We start from the raw sequence: 21,272 nt of genomic DNA, 5'->3' as shown, positions 1-21,272 counted from the left end.
CAAGTCCCAGGAGCCGTTACTTTCAGGTCAGTAAATTCACTTCTGATTTTTATTAGTAAAAGCCAAATCAGAGAGAGGCATGATAATATTATACAAGCATAACTCCACCAGACTAAAATGGCATCTGAAGATAACTTGCATTATTTTCAATGAATGAGCATCCATGAGATTAAATTTTCCTAAAATATATTACCCTGCCAATAGGCAGCAGAACCCCCAGCAGATCGCTAAGTGCAGCCTGACCAGTGAGCCTTTGAGTGGAACTCAGCAGCTCTCATAAATGGCTGTGGGATTCCAGTTATTCAGTCCACTCCTGCCTACACAGTGATATGATCCAAGACAGTTTTCTATCCAGTACTAATTGGGAACTGAAAAAAGCATGGCTATTGTGTATGTTAAGATCAAATATGCTTGCATGCTAATGATTTCCCCTGAAGGAAGAAGGGGAAAAAAAGAACTCATGGTGGTCTAGAAGACTCAGTCAGTAGAACCACAGAGAATTAATGTTTTTGTAGGCCTTAGTACATTAGATGTCACTATTTTGGGATATTTTGGTATCTTGGCAATTAATAAAATTTCTGTTCTGCCCAGCCTCTTCCTCAAGACTTATTGGCACTATTCCAGTATCTTTAAGCATTCAATAGGATCAAAGAGCCTTTTAAGCATATTCTACTATGTCTTGCTCTGTGCAGGAAGAAACCGTCTTGATACGGTCTCAAGAGCAGTTAATATATTCAGTTCTGTCTTAGAAGTGATCACAATTCCTTGACTTAGAACACTGAAAATTTGCTATTACCCACAATTAAAATATACGAATGATACTGTGGCATTTGCACTTCACTCATCCTGTTCTGCTGTAATTTGCATACACCAAGTAAGCTTCTCCATTTTTTCTCCAAGATTTAGTAAGTACTTTTTTACAGAGGTTTCATATTATTGAGACTTCTTTGGGTTTTTTTTGTTTGTTTGTTTGTTTTGTCTTTTGCTTTTTTTTTTAATATGTTACGAGGACATTTGTAAGTACAATATGTGTGTTGACAATACTTAAAAGTAAATTGAATTTTGCAGTTGCTATTTCTATTTTTCATATCATTCTTCTTTTAGAAGGTTCTAATGTTTTTAGTCTTATTAGCTAATACCTTACTCCGTAAATTGGTATCAGGGAGACTACAGAAAGCAAGGCAAAGCCTGAATTAAAGGAAGCAACATTTGACCATTCTCAATGGCAGTTTTAAATTTTCAGATATCTGTGGTTAGGTCCCCTCGTTTCTTCAGGCAGTCAGTGTAGTACATCCTTCTATAAGGAACCTGCTCTTTTCCTTCGTATCATTTCCTCATTAAGGCATTACTTACCTGGAAAGATAAGCTGAATCTGGTCAAGTGTGGACTGGCAAAGAAAAGCTGTGAAAATACTCTGGATGCAGCTAGGGAGGAACATCTGGATAAAAAGAAAATTCACACTCCAGCTACAGTCCTGTGTCCTCTGCAGTTAAAGATTTGCTGTTTCGATGCAATTCATTGAGGCCCATTGGCACCCACAGCTGCCACAGTTGCAGGAATAAGCTGTACAGAACATTTGCCCTAGGGAAATATTTGAAGTATAGGCAAAAGAAAAGTCTCTTTTTAGCATTATTGTTTCATTATTTTCCCCCAACAGGTAGCCATGCTCTTAAACATTCTTGACAAGGGTAAAAGTTATGTATTTTCCTTTTGCCTTGCTAGCATTTAAATGCTAATGAAGGTAAAGTAGTACCTCCTTAATAATTCCCTGAGGAATGCCAGTAAATTTTACCATAAAGTGCATTAAGTTTATCCCACTTGTTTGTCTTCATGAAGTGGATCTCAGCATCCAGTTACTTTAACTAAGAAGAAGGATCTAGAGGACAAGATATATGAGGAGCCACTGGAACCCAGAGCAGGGGAGGCTGAGGGTGGTGGCCACTCATGGTGGCTTACAGCTCCTCATGAGGGGAGCAGAGGGGCAGTGCTGATCTCTCACTGGTGACAGTGACAGGACCCAAGCAACAGCATGGAACTGCATCAGGAGTGGGTCAGGTTGAGTGTTAGGCTCTTCACTAGAGGTTGGTGGGCATGTAACAGGCTCCCCAGGGCAGTGATCATGGCACAAAGCCTTCCAGAATTGGATTTGGTGATCCTCATGGGTGTCTCCCAGTTTAGGCTGGTCTATGAAGCATGAGCATGTTATATGATACAGTTTCTTTATTTTTTTATTTGACTAACAGTATTTTTACTGTTTATTGCCTGCAGTACCACCATAATCATGACCAGAATACTGTGCTTTCAGCAGCTGGTTCTGAAAAAAATAAATAAATAAATAAAGGTGGCTTGCCCCAAATAATTTGCAATGCAATGTGAGACAAGTGGAAAATATATAGACAGAAAATGGATCTGGATTGGGATTCACTCAATAAATTGTATACAATCCATCTAAATTTTCCTACCTTCTTTTAAAGAGTTTTGTTTTTCTTTTTCCTTGTGTCAAACTTCCACGTAATATTGCTGCATTACAACTAAATTCCACCTTGTAGGCTGGAATATTGGTTTTCATAGAGATGATTCACAGTTGGTGTGGGAAAATAATCCAAAATGGTTCATTCCATGGTGATGGTTAGTGTAACAGTTCATTCTCAGGACACTGAAAATCTGTTGAAGAAATGTGTGCACTGTAAAGTTTAAAGTGTCTGTAATGCATTTGTCTGACCAGATTGTTCATCTCAGCTTTGCTTTGAGCTTTTGTAGGCTATCACATTAAAAGTTACAACCCTGAATTAATAAGACCAGCATCTGTCTCTTATATTTAACATAAATCCAGAACATAGAATAAAAATCCATACAAATGAGCTGCAGTAGGGCATGACTTTATATTTCAAACAACACCTTGTTGCGCAGGTGCAGTGTTGAATATCAAAGACTAAAATGATGGGTTGGCAGACAATTGCTATGCCATCTAGAGTCATTGCATTTGGGCAACAAGATTGTGATTCATAACAGTATTTGGGGAAATATGATTATGGAACAAGAATGCAGTGTCTTTGCTACTGACTGTACTATCTGTTAGTCATCTTGTGATAAACTTCGGTGAAATCTGAAATTACTGAATTAATCAGCATGACTAATTTCTAAGAGTTACAGATTGAAATATCTGGTGATCTCTGGCAAATATTTTATATAGTGCATGTAATTTTATAGTGAGAAGATTAGAGTAGGTGGTTCAAGAATATATTGATGGACTACCGGATCTTCGGTCCTTTAGATCTGATGTTTAATTATTACAGTCCATGTTGTTATGGAGATGTGTCCAAGAAAAAAAAAAAAGCAACACTGTTATTTTAAGCAAAGGCTAGAATAAAACATTATTAAGCCTTCAATGCCATTTGTGTAGGATAGATTTCTAATTCCTCAGGAACTTTCACTGATGCAAAATAGAAAGAAAGATAACTCTCTAAGAGTTCAAAATTCAATATATATTTTCAACATTAACATATTTCTGGTGGAATAACTTTTCTCAGGAATGGCATCACAAGGCAAAACAGTGACCAAAAGTGGTGACTGCCTGCTGAAGGCACTTAGGAATGTGCCATCTCCTTAATCCAGCTTCATATCTGTGCAAATCAAGTTGAAAGGAGTAACTAGAGAAAGAAGTAAAAGCAGAGCATAAAAATTGTCCTACTCACCCAACCACAGGCACTGACAATAGTGTGTAACACCTGTTTTTTTAAGGGGTAATAAGACAACCAGAAAAGTTAAAACAGTGCTGTTCTAGTAAGAACTGTTACGGCAGGAGGGAGCATTATCTTGTTCTGTGCAAGATTACTTCTCAATAGCAGCTCTTACTTTAAAAAAAGGCAGGATCAAAGAGCAATTACTAAGTCCTGCCTCAATCTTACTTCTGACCTCCAGATAGCATCTCTATAGTAGGCCAGTAGAGTGCAATACAACCAAGTAGCAAAGCTCCTTCCTACCTGATAATGTCACTGTAGCATGGAAACAACCTAATCTCATTGGTTCATGTGCTTGGTCTAATTAGGCTTGCTGAGAAAGTGCAGTCTGTTTCCCAAGTTAGCTTTGAATAGCTCAGCACAGCACATGTTGCAAAGTGTAGGGATGCTTACATTTTCCTCTTCACTACGTCCAGTGTGATAGATTTTGGTATGACTGCAAGCAAGATCCATCTCTGTGCTATGAGGGAGAAGTAGTAGCAAATATTCATATCATATTAATGCCCAAAGGAGACAATCCTTGTTCTAAATGGTTTGTAGTCTAAAGACAATGAGTAATGGTAGGGTTTGGAGATGCAGTGTGTATACTACCTTCACCATAGCAGTACAAAACTTGCAGAGGTTGAGAAATTTTATTGCAGAACAGAGATTTCTTGGCTTAGATAGAGATGCTTGATCGTAAATTGACACTTAAATCATCAGAGAAGCCAAAGAACTGGCTACCTACTTTTCAGTGAGTTTAAACACAAGTTGGCACTTACTTCCTGTGAGATACTATAAAAATCTTAGCTTGCAAGAAACTGCATGAAAAGAAAGTGGAGGTGAATGGATTTTACAAAAATACCCTTTCTTATTAAGTCTAGAAAATCATGTTGGTGGCTAAATCCCCTCATATTTACTTCCCAAGAAAATGAATACTATGACTTTTTGTTCACAAAAGCATTTACAGAGGAAAAGAAAAAAAGATACTGAAGCCAAACACAAAAAAGTGTGTTTGCATATGTTCACCCTACAGGGATCTGCACAAGCGTCAAGAAAGCTGATCATGGCTTGGAAGGCAAGCAGTCGACTGCTAAAGTAGGAAGCTGTGATTTGTGACACTTCCTGTGTTTTATCGTAACAGTACTTGGCAAGCCAAAATGCTACTGAACAGTTTTAAAAGGAAGTTAAACCCAGAAAGTGGATTGTTCAGAGCAATTCGGCAGACACTCAACGTAATTTTCATTTTTAATTTGGTAATTATATATCTTTAGATTCTTGGAATGAAAAAATGTTGTGATATTTAGGGTGTTTGTTTGAAGTTACATTCTTTTTTCTGACTTATATACATGCCCCTGGTAACAGAAGTCTTTACTTGAGAAAAATTTCACCACAGAATTCCTACAATGGTGACAAATAAAGTCCTGTATAGTTCGATGTTACTATAAAAACATTATTTTCTAAAAAATAAAGCACTGAGAAAGTCAGACAGAATGTCAGACTCCACGTTCCATTATGATACTTACAAACAATATACCATCCAATATATTGTATGATAAACAAACAATACTTAACCTTGAAAAATATGATTCCTTGCATGAAGTAGTGACTCAGAAGTAGTTTCATAATTTTCTTTTTCTAGCATCACGATCTGATACCTTGTTTTCCCAACAGCATTTTCTCGTACCACTTATATATAGGTACATATATTTTTATATAGGTAGCATATTTATGATTAAGAATGGAGCATTCTCATTATTCTGCCCATCCCTCTGTCATTTTCTCCTTAAGGTGCTGGTACTAATGAAGGAACATATTTGAGAAAGCAAGCATCTTCTGAAGACTAATTTGCGAAACTGTTGAAATGAACCAAGCCATGAACACTGTGCTTGTGTGCTATAAGTTGTATAACAGTTCCTATGGACTGCTGGGGTTAAATTAGCTTTCAGCCTTGTAAAACCAGAAAAAAAAATAATGGGTTTCAACCTATACCAGCATCGTACAACAGAAGCCAAAGTAAGCTTTTATTTCAGATTATGTTCAACAGGCCACTGAAATGAGAACTAGAAAATGACAATGAGTGAAGCATATTCAGATGAGCAAACATTCACTGAAACAGTGAATTTGTTTTTGAACCATTTGTTAGGCTTACTACAAATGTTGTGGTTTTGTGCATTGTTTGAAATTCTATTCAGAGTTTGAAATGATGACTTGAAATGTCACATTTGTACCACATTTTCTGTTTATGTGAGTGGGCTACTTTGCCTAATTTTACTGGAAAATTTTCCCAGAATTTCTATTTGATTTTTATGGTGTTCTTCTTTTGTTCAAAAATGAGTAAATAAAGTTCAGTATTTCAAGGGATTTAACATTGATAAAATCAGAGAAAAGTACATTTTAATGATCCAAAAAAAAAAAAAAACATTTTCTTTTAATATTTAAAGGCATTTTTAAGAAGAAACTACAGCATTTGCTTAATGTCAGCCCTGGTTGACAGTAGAAGCAACCTCTTGCAGGCAGTCTTTTATTTTTCTTTGCCTTTTCACAAAGGCAGTCGAATCATCTATTGGGATATTGTTCGTAAGATTCCTCTGTGGTAGGAAAACAGGGATGCAAGGCAGCATCCCTTTTTCTGATGAGAGAAGTGGAAGAACTTAATAAAAAAACAGTTTTAGCTTCCCTTTCTACCATCACAGTAGCTTCTCCTGTCAAAATACTATTGGTTTACTAGGAGCCATAAGGAAGGACCCACTGCTTAGAAATCAGCAATTTGGATTTTCATACATTTACACAGAATCTGGTTTATATCTGCAGCATAAGCGAGGCTACCATGAGGCATTAGTGGCCAGAAAGTCAGCAAGGGCAGTTAAATATGAAAATGTGTCAGACAAGAAAGGTTAAAATGGATTTTTTAATGTTATTGTTCGTACTCCATCATTTTTAAGGTATTCAGTATTTTTATTAATTTTTTTTTTTAGTAGAAACTTTTACTGATTAAGGCAAATTGTTGTGGGATGAAGATCTGTTTAACAGTACAAGTAGTAATGAGTGCTTCAGTTCAGCAGTGCTATAACGTTACACTGCCTTTGAGGGTAACACTCACAGATATTGTTGTTACTCTAACAGCTTGTAATTTTTTCCCTCTATGGTTAGCTTCATTCCTTGTAATTTTATGTTCATCATATTGCTGTGCTTATTCTCTCTTTGCAAATGAATTTACAATTTGCAGGACTGTGTAGGCAAAGATGCTGAGTCCACAGACGATATGTGGGAGCAAATCAACAAAAATCATGTATAAGCCAAGTCGTACAATTTTATTTCATAGGGATAATACTTAATTGTGGATGTTGTCTTGGCAGTGGCTGATTCAAGTTGTAGAAGTTTGGAGATCTGATCACAGATATCTTGAAATCCTGGCATGATGAAACGATATTAACAGCGTAATCAGTAGAAAATATTCAGATGGTTCTAAAAATCACTCTGGATTTCCTTTGGAGTTAAAAAAAAAAAAAAAAAACATTGATTCTTAAAATTTAGTTAACATTGGAAAGCACAAAAATCTGAATCTCCAAAAATTGCTTGCTAAGCAACTCAAGACACAACTGATGTATATATTAATCTGTAAGCAAATTGATAGAATCTTTTTGAAAACTTGACTTCTTACCAAAAAATTGACTCCAGCAAGGCTTCTGGCAATATCTGACACCTGAACAGGGTCAGAATTAGACACTTGGTGTTTTAATTGGTATGGACCAAAGCACTGTCTCTGTAAAAAAGGTGAGATCTGAATTTGGGATTTCTGATGTCATTTTTGCTATTTTTGCACCATATTTTTTACCTATTTCTGGAACCTGTGCCTTCAAGAGGTGCAGTTTTAATCAACAGTGCTCTGCAAAGTGCTGTACCTGGCTCTGTTACATCTTATGGAGCATTGACAAGGGGATGCCATGAGTTTCCCATGGACCTTCAGAGCTATGTTGTGTTTTGCATGCAGCACCTGTTTTGCAATTCTTCTGTGAACATGTAGGTCTTAATTTGAGTTGTATGGGGTATAAAAGGAATAGTGAAAGTCATGCCTGTCGCATAACAGCTTTATATATTTTTTGTTGTTGTTGTTGTTGCTGTGTTTTAATATGTTTTTTTGTTTGCAGCATGAGATATTTTTAGGATGTAGAGTCTCAAAAATGGGCTTGACAGTTGGAATTCTTCAAGAATTTGAGTCCAGATGTTGCAGAATAAGAAATCTCCTCAGCTATGTCTCTCTTCTACTGGCGTGAATCAGGCCACACGTGATTTCCTGGCTTTAAGGCCAGGTGGCACATTAGGGATTATAGTTACATACCTCTGTTCTCTTCCTTCCAAAACAGGGTGAACTTTCCCAGACTATTTTATGGAATAAAACCATGTCATATGCTATTTGTGAGCTGTCTTAGAATATAATCTGAAACAGCACCAGGAGCTAGGAAGAAGCATCGTCACCCCATAGGGAAGTCACTGACAATTGAATAGTCTGTTCTTTCATGGACCAGAAATGTCCATGGCATTGTCTTATTTTGTCTTCAAAAAATTCCAGTGAATTAAAGACACAAATTGTCATCCTGAAGTGCCAACCAAATACTTTAACAGGAGAGATTAGGAACCACCAGGATGGACTTTCTCACCAAAATTAGAGGAAACATAATCTGTCCCAAAATCAGGACACTAACACAAGGCTTGAGGCAGAGAGTCAGAGTCAGGACTCCTCCCCAGTGGAGGAGTTATTTAATAATCCAGAGCTGCACAGTGTGAATCAGAGAACAGTTAAGATACTTGGGAAAGGGAACCTGGAGAAAGGGGAACTTGAAATGGGAAATTTGAATCTGAGTTTAGCCATCTCAAGAATGCATGCCATGAGAAGTAGCCTTGTGGGTTATCTAGAGGTAGGCGTCTGTCTTGTGTTTTTAATTAGAGAAGATTTTGCCCTCTTTTCACATAAAATTGAAAAAAATCTTGAAATGTCTGTAAGTTCCACTTAGGGATAAAACTGTTTGCCATTGAGATTTAGTCCTGGCTCCTACTGTAACACCAAATCCTTGAGGACATTTGTGTACTTGACCTTCCAGAACTCCTCTCTCAGCTCTGTAGCTCAGTGATTCACTGTTCCTCATCTGTGCATGGCATGTACAGCCCACCATGTATAGAATGGTATCTGACACACGTTGAATACATATAGATAGCTTTCTGCTTCTGACCTTACAAACTGTCCACTTCAGCACTGTCATCCTATTAAATGTCCAACTGCAATCCAAGAAATGCATTTTAAACATGAATGCAAACATTTCTATTACTGATAAGACCAGCGCAGCATTTTTTGCTTTGCTGGGATTGGGACCTTGATAGTTAAAGTTATATTGGAGTAATAACACTCCAAGGTCGCATCCTTTTAGTGACATGGCAAAGAAAGGGCAGGCCATTGCTGAACTTGTGCTGATAAAATTAAGAAGGATTATTTTTTGTGTTTGGTGACATAAGTTAAAACTGAAAGAATACATTTGTGATCCATAAATACTTCACATCACCAGGAACTGGGAGAAATGTACATGTTGCACCATTTGGCAGTTGGATTCTATTAATGCTGGAAGTCAGATGTTAGAAAACTTCAAACAGCCATCTTTTCATGCAGGCTCTAAAGCACCTGCAGTTCAGATAGAGATTCCATAGGAAAAATACATGGGTACCGTGGTTTGCAGAGAGAAGCTCGTAGGCAATTCCAGCTTAGAAGACTAAATCTCTAATTCACAACCTCTCTCTGAATATGCTCCATTGTGCTTCATTTCCATGTTCGGTAAAGGGGGGTAATAATCTTTATTGATCTGTCCGCCTTTCAGGAACATACTAAGGAGAACTTAAGAATCACTTTAGTGTTTTGAACACTTTTCATATGTGCATTTCTTTCACTACAGCTCAGTAGGTGAGCTGCCCATTTTACCAGGTCCCTTCTCTCAGGGAGTGTCCCCCTTTTCTTTGTCTTCTCTGCTCTTCCCATCCAAGCCTTTTTTGACTGGCTAAGTTTGGTAAATTGATAATGACTTCGTCATTTCTCCTTTGATATCTGAGTTGCCATAGCTAACCAAATGAACAGTTTCCACTTAAAGAGATGGATTAAGTTGTCACCTACTTCAAGGCATGGTAGAGGAAATAGAGATGTTTTCTGAATTTTCTTTTACTTTTTCTGTTACAGTACTCCTATTACTCCAGCTTCATTATGTCTTTGTATAAAAAGTTTGATTTTATTCACAAGTTTCATCAGAAGCCAGTTTCAGATGCTCTCGTAGTTCTACAAAGAGTCCTTAAAAAGAGTTACTTTCTCCAACCAAGGGCTTACTGACAGTCTTCTGTACAATCTCCATTTGACAACTCACCCTAATATTAGTTTTACAGGCACATTCACATTTTAGGAAATCAGTACATTCTGAAATCTGAAATGTCACAAGCGTCTCTTTCTGCAAACGCTTGCCCCAGAAATGTTAGCTAAAATGTTTTATCTAATACCATCTCTCCTGCTGCTGTTTTGTATTGCCTTGTTGTCATCCAAAAGTAGTTGTGTTTTTATGAATATAACTTTATGAGCTGTATCCTGAAAGGCATCAGCATCTCTTTGGTCTCCATGAAGCCACAAAAATTTGTTGGTCATTTAGAGTATCAGGTAACTTAAAGAAAATGATGTTTATTAATTAAATAATAACTAAATTATTATTATTAATAATAAAACAATAATAACTAAAATTACTAGTAACTCAAAGAACATTATAGAAATGTATCTGTTCACAGTTAATAATGCTGTAAATTTGAAGAAAGCAAGAAAAACAGGCCTGATGTTTGCATCTAATTCACTCTACATCCAAGAAGTGGGAACAAATCATCACCCATGGGACAAACGTGGCCCAGCATTTCTTTTGTACACTCACAGCCACAGCAGATTTGTTGGGGGTGGGCAGTGCTGAGATGTGTAGGTGACACATGACTTGAAAAATGACTTTGAAAGTCCTCAACACGCTATGAAGGAATGATTATTCCCACACTTAGCACGTCGCACCTATCTTTATGAGCCTGCATCACCTAAGTTTGATTTAGCGCAGGTGAAACAAATCATTCTGTGTGGCATGTGTATGTGGCACCTGTTCATTTTCCCTTTCTGTGTTGTTTTCTCCAGATTATTGGAACAATCCCACTGATGCCTAATCCAGTCCCCTCCAGCCAGGCAGCAGGTGGGGCTCAGGGCCTTCAGGTGCAGCCAATAACCCCACAGTTATTGACCAATGCCCAGGGTCAGATCATCGCTACCGTCATCGGCAACCAGATTCTCCCAGTGATCAATACCCAGGGGATAACGCTATCGCCGCTCAAACCAGGCCAACAGGTAAAGCAGCAGCAGCCTGAATGATTGTCAGAACAGGTGCACAAGAATCTTCTACCCCTCACAGACTCTCATAGTCTTTCTGAAAATTCACTTCTTTCCTGTTTCTGCTACTGAAAGGTGAATTTTGTTGCATATATGTAATTATAATAAAACATAGTATCATTTTAAATGATGTATTTATACATTCATGTGTTATCCAGCTACTCTTTTCCCATTAAAAGGTCAGTATGGTGTCAAAAAAAATTTTCTGCAGAGAAAGCAGAGTAGGAATGTAAGGCCTATGAAAGTTCAGTTCATTGGTTGGTGGCCACCCAGTAGACTGGGTTTTGAAATGCTTTGCAATGCATGAAGGAAATAAAGAAAAGTATGCAAGTGGAAGGACTCTTCACTGAAGGAAAAGATTTTTAGGGAGAAGAAAGGGAAGAAAGGGAAGGGAAATAAGGGGAAATTATTATTCGGTGTAAGGCACCACATAGTTCACAGACTACAGGTTGGATACAGAAAGTTCAGTGATATCTGAAAAGCTTTCTATACTTTTTATGCTACTCTAAAGTCAGTTTCATTATTTTGGTATGGTTAGCGCCCAGCCTTTGCTTCTCACACTGAAGTCCCAGGAGGTTATAGGAAGGGACACCAAACAGCATAAAGATTCCTTACTTGCATCTATTGGAACCTGCTCTAGGAAGTATTTTTGATCAGGGGAAAAAAAAGAAAAAAAAGAAAAAAAAAGATAAAGCAAGTATTGTATGGAACAGATAATATGTATTATCATTTTTATAGGTGCCACAGAAAATTATTCTGATGTGTTTGTGCTCCCTCTACTGGCTCTTCAGCTTTCCCTGAAAGAAGAGGAAGTTCTGCTATTGATTTCAGCAGAAGCAGAAATGAGTTATAAAAGCCAGACTCTTCATAGGAATAATGCTGATAAATAGTCAGAAGCGATTGAGATAGTACTATGCAAACTGCCATCACATTTGAAAAGTAAATAGAATTATACAAGGTATAAGGAGATCCTGAATTTATCTTACTGCCTGGGTGAAGTCTTTCCTGAGGTGTGTTTGCTAATGATAGTATACTTAGCCATAAATTTAAAACCTTGTTTGCAGAAGAAGAGTGATCAGAGGGCTCAGCAGGAATTCAAAATTTTTTCTGAAAATGTGCTCATACTGCATTTGGTGCCTTGTAAGTGGATGAAAGAAGCTACAGAGGGGGAAGGGAGGGAAGTACAAGACCAGTTTTGAAGAAGTTTTGAGAAAGTCATGGAGAATAATTGAGGAAATAAATAATGTAATAAAAAATTCCTTTTAGATGATCCTAGTTTAACTTTCAACTTGTCACTTCCTTGGCACCGAAGTACTACAGGAGAAAGAGGTGATTGCAAGTGGTGATAGTAATCTGCTGCTTGTTAGCTGAGTCACAATAATTGTAGCCTGTTTCAGTTGTGAAGTAATGTAAGTTAGTGCTTACTTTTTGCCTGAAGACTTAAATGCCCTGGATATTATTTTCAATCAGCTTCACTTAGGTAGACTACGTGCTTTACTTGTTCATACAACTTTTTCGAACTTGACAGACTAAAGCCTCAATGTCTCCTCGTGGAAATGAATTCATAGATTACTTACATGAAACGTGAAGCAGTGTTTCTTCTCTGTTGCAGTTAGGTTGCTTTTTAATGTAGGCAACCAATTCCTTTGTAATCCTATCACTCTAGTTTTAAAGAATAAATAGGTGTTCTTGATCTGTGCTCTTTGAAGTGTCTACAGTAGGGAATGCTCCTCTTTAAACTACACTGAGCCTCAGTGTTTCCACTGTTTTCCAAAATTTTGCTAATCTAAGCAGCAGCACCTATGAGAATTCTCCTGCAAATTGTAATGGATTTCTAAAGAGGGCAGCTGCTTGTGCTGCTGTTGTAGTCCGTGTCTTTTTTATCTCTGTTCATAAACAAGTTTTTCTTTGCCTTTAATATTTTTTTACTGTCCATCTCTCAACCATTTCAATTTCCACAATAATCTCTTAGAGATTTTGTGATCAGAACTGAATGCCATGAACAGAGTGAGGATGCATCACTGATTTATATAATAACATTATAATATTTTCAGCATTATTCTCTGTTTTTATCTCAATGCATTCTATCAACCTGCTTTTTTTTTTTTTTTTTTCTAACTATCTCTACCCATTGAGCAGGTTTTTCAATAAGCAGATGTGTCCACCATGATATAACTTTGCTGCCTTGATCATTACCATGTGAGTCACTAAGATGATTCCTTTTTTCATGTGAATCACTTTTGCACCTACTCTGTATCTCATCTGTCATAATGCTCCCCTGGTGTATTGTAAGCACATTCTGTAATTTGTTCATGATATTCTGTACTAACCTAAGAAGTTCACACATTTCTCTTGCTAATACAACTTCATTGCTGTTCTCTATCTTTTCTTGCTGCTTACAGCCATTCCACAAACTTTGTTATAAATCTTTGATCTCCACTTGTAGTCTGTTTACTTGAAAAAGAATGATTTATTCCCTTATTTTGTTTTTCTTGCATTTTTAAACTTTTTATGTCTCATAATAGAAAAGTACCTTATAAACTTAACATGGGCACTTCCTCCATGCCTCTAAGGAGGCATTTTGTCAAAATATAGCACATATGGCTAAATGCCATTTTTTCAAATGAACATTTGAAAGAACATTTTTTCAAAGAACAGATGAGCTTTTCTTATCAACTTGTTAGTACTACTGTTTGCTACCAGATTTGAAAACCTTGTTTTAAGAAGTGCTTTTGTGCCTTTATCTGATTGCACCAACACCACTGACAGAAGAACTTGAACCAAGATTATTAGAGTCTCATAAGTGTCAGAAATGTAAGAAAGGTTTCTTCTTGCATAATGTTATCCATACAGCTTTTAGGTACTTGGTGAAGGCTAGTTAAATAGATTTCTCATAAAGAGATATAGGCATATCTAGGGGGTAACACATTGCTGAAAAAGAACCATTATAGATACACTGAATATGCTATATGTATCTTAAGCTATCTGTTGTCTCCAGACTAAAGAGGAAGCTAGAATAGTTATTTTAGGATAGAAACAAAATTCTTAAATGAGTGAAAGAAGGTAAGAAGAATCCAGCTGACAGAGAACACTGGGATTCAAAAACGTTCTCCTGTCTATGTATTCCTTAAACTGCTTTCTTAGTTGGTGTTTTTTCATAAGTATTTGCTTGCCTACAGCACAGAAACAGTTTCGGCATATTATATAGTTCTCCAGTGCACCTCATCAAGAGGGTTCCGTTTCCTTCTTGCTGTTGTCTAGATTCATTAAATCTGGTTTGTAGTCCTAGTTGTCCTCAGATGCATTTCATCTACACTGTCTGCCAGATCTTTTCATATTTCATTGTGTCTCATAACACTACTAGCTTTGGGCTTCTGCCAACTCAAACACAATGAAACAAGCTCCTAGGCAGCATTTTCTTACGTAGTTGGTTTCCCATCTTCATCGTCACTGGCTGTCATGCTCCAGATCCAGTTGCTGAAAAGATAAAGCTCTCAGATGAGTCCATGGTCATTTTTTGTACAGTTACTTTCCAAATTTCATGTCAAACGTTTTCTTTCTGCTGTCTCAACCTACCACATGCTCTATACCATCTCATTATCACAAGTCCATGCAGTCTCTTGTTTTTCCTCTCTCCCATTAAAATCTAACCAGCTCACAAACATTTTTTCTCTGCTGTGGTCTTAGTACTTTGGTACTGTCATGTTTTGTGAGAAATGGGCTCTTTTTGTTTCTGTTTGAACATAGCCAGTAAACTGTGCTATCTCAAACCAGCTTTTTTTTCTTCTGCTTTTGTAATGTATTGACTTTAAGTTATGAGGATGTCAATTTTCCTCACTTTTTCTCTGTTCCTCTATCATTAGCATCCTGCAATTCCATTTTATCTTTGGATAAAATACTAGAATTCAAAACTCAACAATACAAGTATCTATTTACTATATTGGATTTTCCTTGCCATAGCAGGAACACTTGACTTGTAACATAAGTCTGACTAGTTTTCTTTATGGCATCTACACTTGCCAATAAGATTTCACACACACACACAAAAAAAAAAAAAAAAAAAAAAAAAGCCAATATAACTGCACCACACCTTTGGGAATAGGAAGATATTGCTATACAACCTGTATCGTTCTAAGGAACTGAGCCATAGAGAAAGTAAAATACTTCACTGTGGGAACATTGTTGATACCTTTGAATTGTGCACTTACCTATATAGTTTTATGTCTGTTACTGTAATTGTGACTTTATATCATTCCTGATAGGGGTCAGAAAAATGACTGGTGCACCTGATTTACATATAAGATTGTCTTCTACAGAAGCACATCTGTGTTCTCAACTCATTTTTGAGAGGCCAGAAACCTTCAACTACAGTGTGTACTTTGAACAGAGTTTTGATCCCACAGTAAGGCTTCAGATGGAAAGCTTACTGAGATGCTGCCAAAATCCTATTCCAGTTATGGTCACAGCACACCAGCACTTCTTTACTGTTTTCTTCATTTCGAGTTGAGCATTTGCATGGCCTGGGTGGACCCAAGCCATTATCTTGTGCTAGTTTTCCAATGTAATGATCCTGTCAGTGTAAGCAATGTGCATGGAGGCTCCTTATGCCGTATTGTAGTATAATATACTATAATAAGAGAGGGATATTTATTAAGCATCAAGTAGCTTTCATATTCATTTACTTGAATTCAACTAAATTCACATGATGGGGTACCATCCTCAGGCCACAGTGGAAACATTCTGTTAGAACTGCTGTGAAAACGATTTGGCATGATGTGTGTTGATATGTGTAATAGCTTGTTCTTTTAACTTGCTGGAAGATTTAAGAAAACATTTTTGAAGCCCATGCCTGTTCATGCACCGTGAGTAGGTTTGAAGACAGATTTCTTCTGCCATGGTGTTTTCAAATCAAACGATGGCATTGGTACACCACTACTATAATGCAAGGCATTATGGTGGCATTTCTAAGTACTTAGGAAAGTCTTTTTACATCAATATTTTCTATGGACTTCAGTTTTTATTAGAGCTAATAAATGTATTTCCCTATGTAACATCAGAAATAACTTGGAATTACTTATTTGTAGCATCTTTGTGCAACCACTGCTAGTTTCTCATCTGGCCTTTTTGTTATACTTGTCTTTTTCACCTCTATCTTCTGTAATTTGTTGTGTTTCCTTGTCTCTCAGATGCACTTTTCACTGAATCATAGAAAAATAGGATTGGAGAGGAGGACCCCAAAAGGTTGTGTAGTCCATCTCCTTCCCCTAGGCAGGATCAACTGTCCTTGCATCACTCTTGACAGCTGTTTGTCTAACTTATTCTCAAGAATCACCAGTGATGGAGATTCCCTGACATCTCAGGACAACTTAGGCCACTTCTCCTTAACATTAGAAAGTTCTTCCTAATGCCTGACCTTAGCCTCAGCTAATGCAATTTAAGAACTGCTGCTTATTTCTCCCTTCCATTAGGGCCGTAATTTGTCCTGGTTGTTTGTCCAGACTGTAAAAAAACCAGTAGCAGTTCTGTTAGAATACAGAGCAAGAGTCTCTCAAAGTTTCTTCATTTCCACTTAGCCTCTTTGTTGCATTTCATTAAGTTCTACAAAATTCCTTGTTACTCTGTCGATTCCCTATAAGTTTCTGGATGTGCGGAACAAATCCCTGATCTCATCAGAGTTCCAGTCAACCATACCAAGTTCAAGAATATATTACATACATAATTGAACAACAAAACTCAGTCTTACAGACCTAATTCATTCTTCTTTGTCATTATCTAGCAATACCACCTTCACTGTTGACAGCAGAATGTAAAACTGATGTAAGAGATAAGAATCAAGCCCTTTGCATTTTCCAGTTTATTCTTATTAAGTGTTATGCTGCACTTTATACTTCTCATATTTATCCTATTCCTCTCGCTGTAGTGTGCAAACATATATTCCTGCCAGATACTGATCAGTGTTGCATGCAGTCATCATTCTCGGCATGTCTACTATATCCACCTACACACAATGGCACTTACAGCAACGGCTTCCGTAATTTCTGTGCCTCCTTCTGTCTTTCGATGGAAAATACACAACGGTCATAAATATAATTCATATCATATGTACATGTCCAAAATTGGGAAATGCCAGCTATTGCGAGTTTGAATTGATTCTGTCATCTGGAATCTAATTCATAATCTAATCGTTGCCTCTCCTTAAGGCTATTTCTGGAATGGAAATTATAGTGGATGAAAAGAGAGAGAGTATTTTAATGCAATTTCATGTCATAGATAACTATCATTGTTCTTTAAACAGGACATTTACAGCTTTACCATCACGTCTCTAAAACAGGGGATGTGCTGAAAATTATGTGGAGGCTCAAGATGGAATCCTCCCTTAGTCTCTGTTCAGGCCATAAGGTGACTCTTCAGCCTCTCCAACTCCTCTGCTCCCTTTTCTCTCACTAGCATTAAGTTACAGCCCAACAATCTGTAAATATCCCTTGTATACTGTTGTTGCCCCTAAGGTCACTATTCACGCAGACTGTACTCACCATAGAACTCTTTGCTCAGCTAAAATTCTTAGAATTCCATACATTTGTCCAAAGATTTCTGGAGGTCTGACAAGGAAACTGTCAAGCTTTTGGATTTCAGTTATTTCATAAACATATTCATAAATGCAGTGTGCAATCCCTGCATTTGTACAGGGATTCAGATGTTTCCTAGATTTAACCAGCTTACTTTGCCTGTGCTACATGGTGATTGTGCCTGTGTGCTCCCTTTGCAGGGACAATTAGAGAAAGTACATCCATGTTGATGCTTCCTGGAGACATTAAGTTCACTGTGTTCATGCTCAGCAGTTGAACTTTCAGAATAATATCTGTATTGTGGCCCAGAAATGCTGCACATGCCATCTGTCTTTACATGACCATGTGTTTCTGCCTGAGAAATACTGATGGGAATTAGCACAGAACCATAAATAATTAAGGCTGGAAGGTCAGGGTTCAAGAGATTATCCAGTCCACTCTGCTGTTCCCCAGTGGAACAGCCATTCCTGTATTTGTCTAACATACTGCTAAACACTCTCATAAGAATGTCATTAGTTGTCCCAGCAATGTATGCCAGTGCCTCACTGTCGTGTTGGAAAGCTTTTCTCAGCATATGATCTGAATTTTCATGAGTATTGCACCTCATAAAATACAGGACAGTCTCATTCTCCCTTTTTTTCACTAGCTCTGCCTTCTTCACAGCATTGTATGTGTTACAGACATCGCTCCTGCTCACACAGCTCAGAATGGGAGTTACCTTTTCTTAATTTTCACAACACCACTGTTGGTGACATCCTCAAACTGAATTCTAATCTTGCATGTCAGCCTATCAAAAGCCCCTCCCAGTGTGGCATGGGCATGTAAATTTAGACAGCATCTCCTCCGTCATCCAGGTCATTAGAAAAATACCAAATAGTGCAGAAACAAGTGAGACTTCTGTGAACGTGTGCTTCAGTTTCAACAGCGAGATAACCACCCCCTCAGTTTTGTTTTCCAACTACTTTTGCATTCATTCTGCAGCAGTTTCATCTAAACTATGTCTTCGTACATTATAAAGAATGTCACACGAGGGAGTGTCGAGAAACTTGTAAAGTCAAACCACCTACTGCTTTTTCCCTGTCCACAAGGCCAATTACCTTGTCTTACGGGGAGATCAGATTGGTTTGACACAGTTTGTTCCTAACAACCCATGTTGTCTGTTACTACCTTGTTTTCTTGCAGGTGCTTACAAATTGTTTGATTATTTTCTTCACTACTTTTCCAGGGGTTGAAGTTCATTTGACTGGACTATAATTTTGCAGATCTTTCCTTTTAGATAGCCATTGCATTTGCTCCTCCACCCCTACAGATAAACACTAACATCTCTAAGCCTGTTCCAGCCAGTGTGGAAACATCTAGCTCATCTAAATACAGTATTTTTCTTCCCTCACCTAGGCGGAAATCTTTAGTTTTGCCAGAGAATCCCTCTGACAACAGTCCCAGAGTCAAAATGGCTGCCATTTTCCAGTCTGATATCTGAAGACATCAGTCTGGAGCAGTGTGGGCACAGTGAATGGGACAGCCATTTCTGCAGCATTCAGGGGGAGCCAGCCTTCCTAGTGGGCTCCTTCTCTGCAAAAGTAGACGTTCTCAGCTGGAAACACTCTAAAGATAAAATCTAGCCCTTAGTGATTTTTTTTTGCAGTTACACAATGTTTGCATCAGAAACCTGGAATCCTTGCAATCAGCTTCTCAGCTACCATCCCTTTGATACAAAGCCCATTTTCTCTTTTGAAAGTTACTTTAAAATAACAAAAAAACTCAAGATAATAAAATGTTTTTGTTTATTGACCCCTAAGGAAGTCAGAATAGGCTGGATATGGACAGATAAATAATCTTCTGTAATATAAAAGGGCAGATTGAGGTTGTTTGCTTCATTTTGTGTTGCATTGTTCCGTGTGGAAGATTAATAAATAAATAAATAGATAGATAGATAAATAAATAACTAAAAGGAGTTGTAATCGCTCAGTTCTTAATCAGGCCCATAACAGGAAAAATATGATTAGATTTATTCTTAAGTATTCCATTCATCGTCAAGGTGATCAAGGTGTGCCATACAATTTGCTGTCTACTTAGCATCAGTCATTTTTATGTGTTCTGGGAGCGTATTCTAGATAATTTGAGTACCACTAATGAATTCAGATCCTTTTCTGAATTTGTTCATTCAGTAAAACATCAAAAGTGAACAATTCCTTAGAATTCAAGAAATAGATTTCAATTACTGATTTTGTGCAAGGTCAAATAAGCCTTTATCTTTCTCCCTCCCTGAGAATGCAAATAACAGCTATTACTTAAAAGTGAAGCTTTTTAGTACATTTTTGCAATCTTTTTTCATCAATATCAATAATCGACATAAAATAAAGGTTATAAAATAAAGGTCTACTAAGTACCAGCCAGCTACTGCATCAGAAGTATTCTGTAGTATAATTGGGCTCTGAAAAGGCTGTACTGAGTGACTAGAAGCCAGTTCAAAAATGTAACGTCTATTGTGTATCTTCACTACCCCTTGAATTAGCTGGAAGGTTTATGTAACAATCAGGAGCATGGAATTTTGGATTTCAACCCCACGTGAAAGTTTGTGATAGGCAGAAGAGATTCATGGTTCTTTGCTTTCTCCCAGAAAAGAACCAAAAACTACACTACTGCAAAATTTGTAAACAAAAATTTCTGAAGACAAATGCATCTGTCACAGTGCATCATTTGCATCTACTGTGCTTGCTAGACATTATAGGTATATCTTACTTTGACACAGTCTACATGTGAAAGGGGTCTGTGTTTAAGGAAAGGACAATTCATCATTTGAGAATTAAGATTTCAGCATTTTAGTTTGTTTGCTAAATCCAAGGTTGGTAAATCCAATTATTCATTTCTGTAGGGAAATGAAGGGAAGTCCCCTACTTTACCTTCTCTTCCCCATCCCCACTTTACTTGGCCCTGGTCCAGCAGTATGAAAGGATGTCTCTGAAATAGTGCTGGTTTCTATGAAAACCTGTGTAGATAATAAAAGTCTGACTTCATGAGTCAGAGAACAGGTAAGAACATGTATTTATTAAATCAGAGTGCTTCTGGGAGCATCATAGATCTCTCACCACTCATTTCAAACAAGAATTTAGCTGCTAGTTATCTCATTAAACTGAAAAAATAGTTGAAAGTCAAAATGCAAAGGAGCTCAAATTTCTCCTGCTATAACACTGTCATCTGAACTGAGTCCATGGTATTTAATGCTCTTACGGGATTTGTACCCTGGAAATAGATGGGTGAAATGTTACACTGAGTTTCCTATTACTGCTTCATTTTCTAAATACCTATTTTTACATTTTAACATATAGCTCCATCAGCCCTCCCAGACGCAAGTGGGACAAGCAGCCTCACAGCCCAATCTCCTGCATTTGGCTCACAGTCAAGCATCTATGTCTCAAAGCCCAGTTCGTCAGGCTTCCTCTTCTTCCTCCTCATCCTCCTCTTCTTCAGCTTTGAGTGTTGGCCAGTTAGTCAGCAGTAAGTATTGCTCCCTGGCTCTCCTTGCTTCTCCACTCTGTTTGTCCT

General features: G+C 37.5%; 1 protein-coding gene across 1 annotated transcript in view; it reads left to right on the top strand.

Moving 5' to 3' along the window:
• POU6F2 (POU class 6 homeobox 2) overlaps positions 1-21,272 on the top strand; it is a gene marked incomplete at both ends in the record, with an annotated part of 303,527 nt that overhangs the window by 269,690 nt on the left and 12,565 nt on the right. The window contains 2 exons of the mRNA XM_079538058.1: positions 10,912-11,118; positions 21,056-21,224. Of these exons, the coding sequence (XP_079394184.1) occupies positions 10,912-11,118; positions 21,056-21,224 (376 nt within the window). The remainder of the gene's footprint in view (positions 1-10,911; positions 11,119-21,055; positions 21,225-21,272) is intronic.

The sequence above is a fragment of the Tetrao urogallus genome (assembly GCF_951394365.1).
Source record: "Tetrao urogallus genome assembly, chromosome: 7".
Lineage (NCBI taxonomy): Eukaryota > Metazoa > Chordata > Aves > Galliformes > Phasianidae > Tetrao > Tetrao urogallus.
The sequence above is the reverse complement of the archived record's forward strand: the minus strand, read 5'-3'. Positions and strand labels throughout refer to the sequence as shown.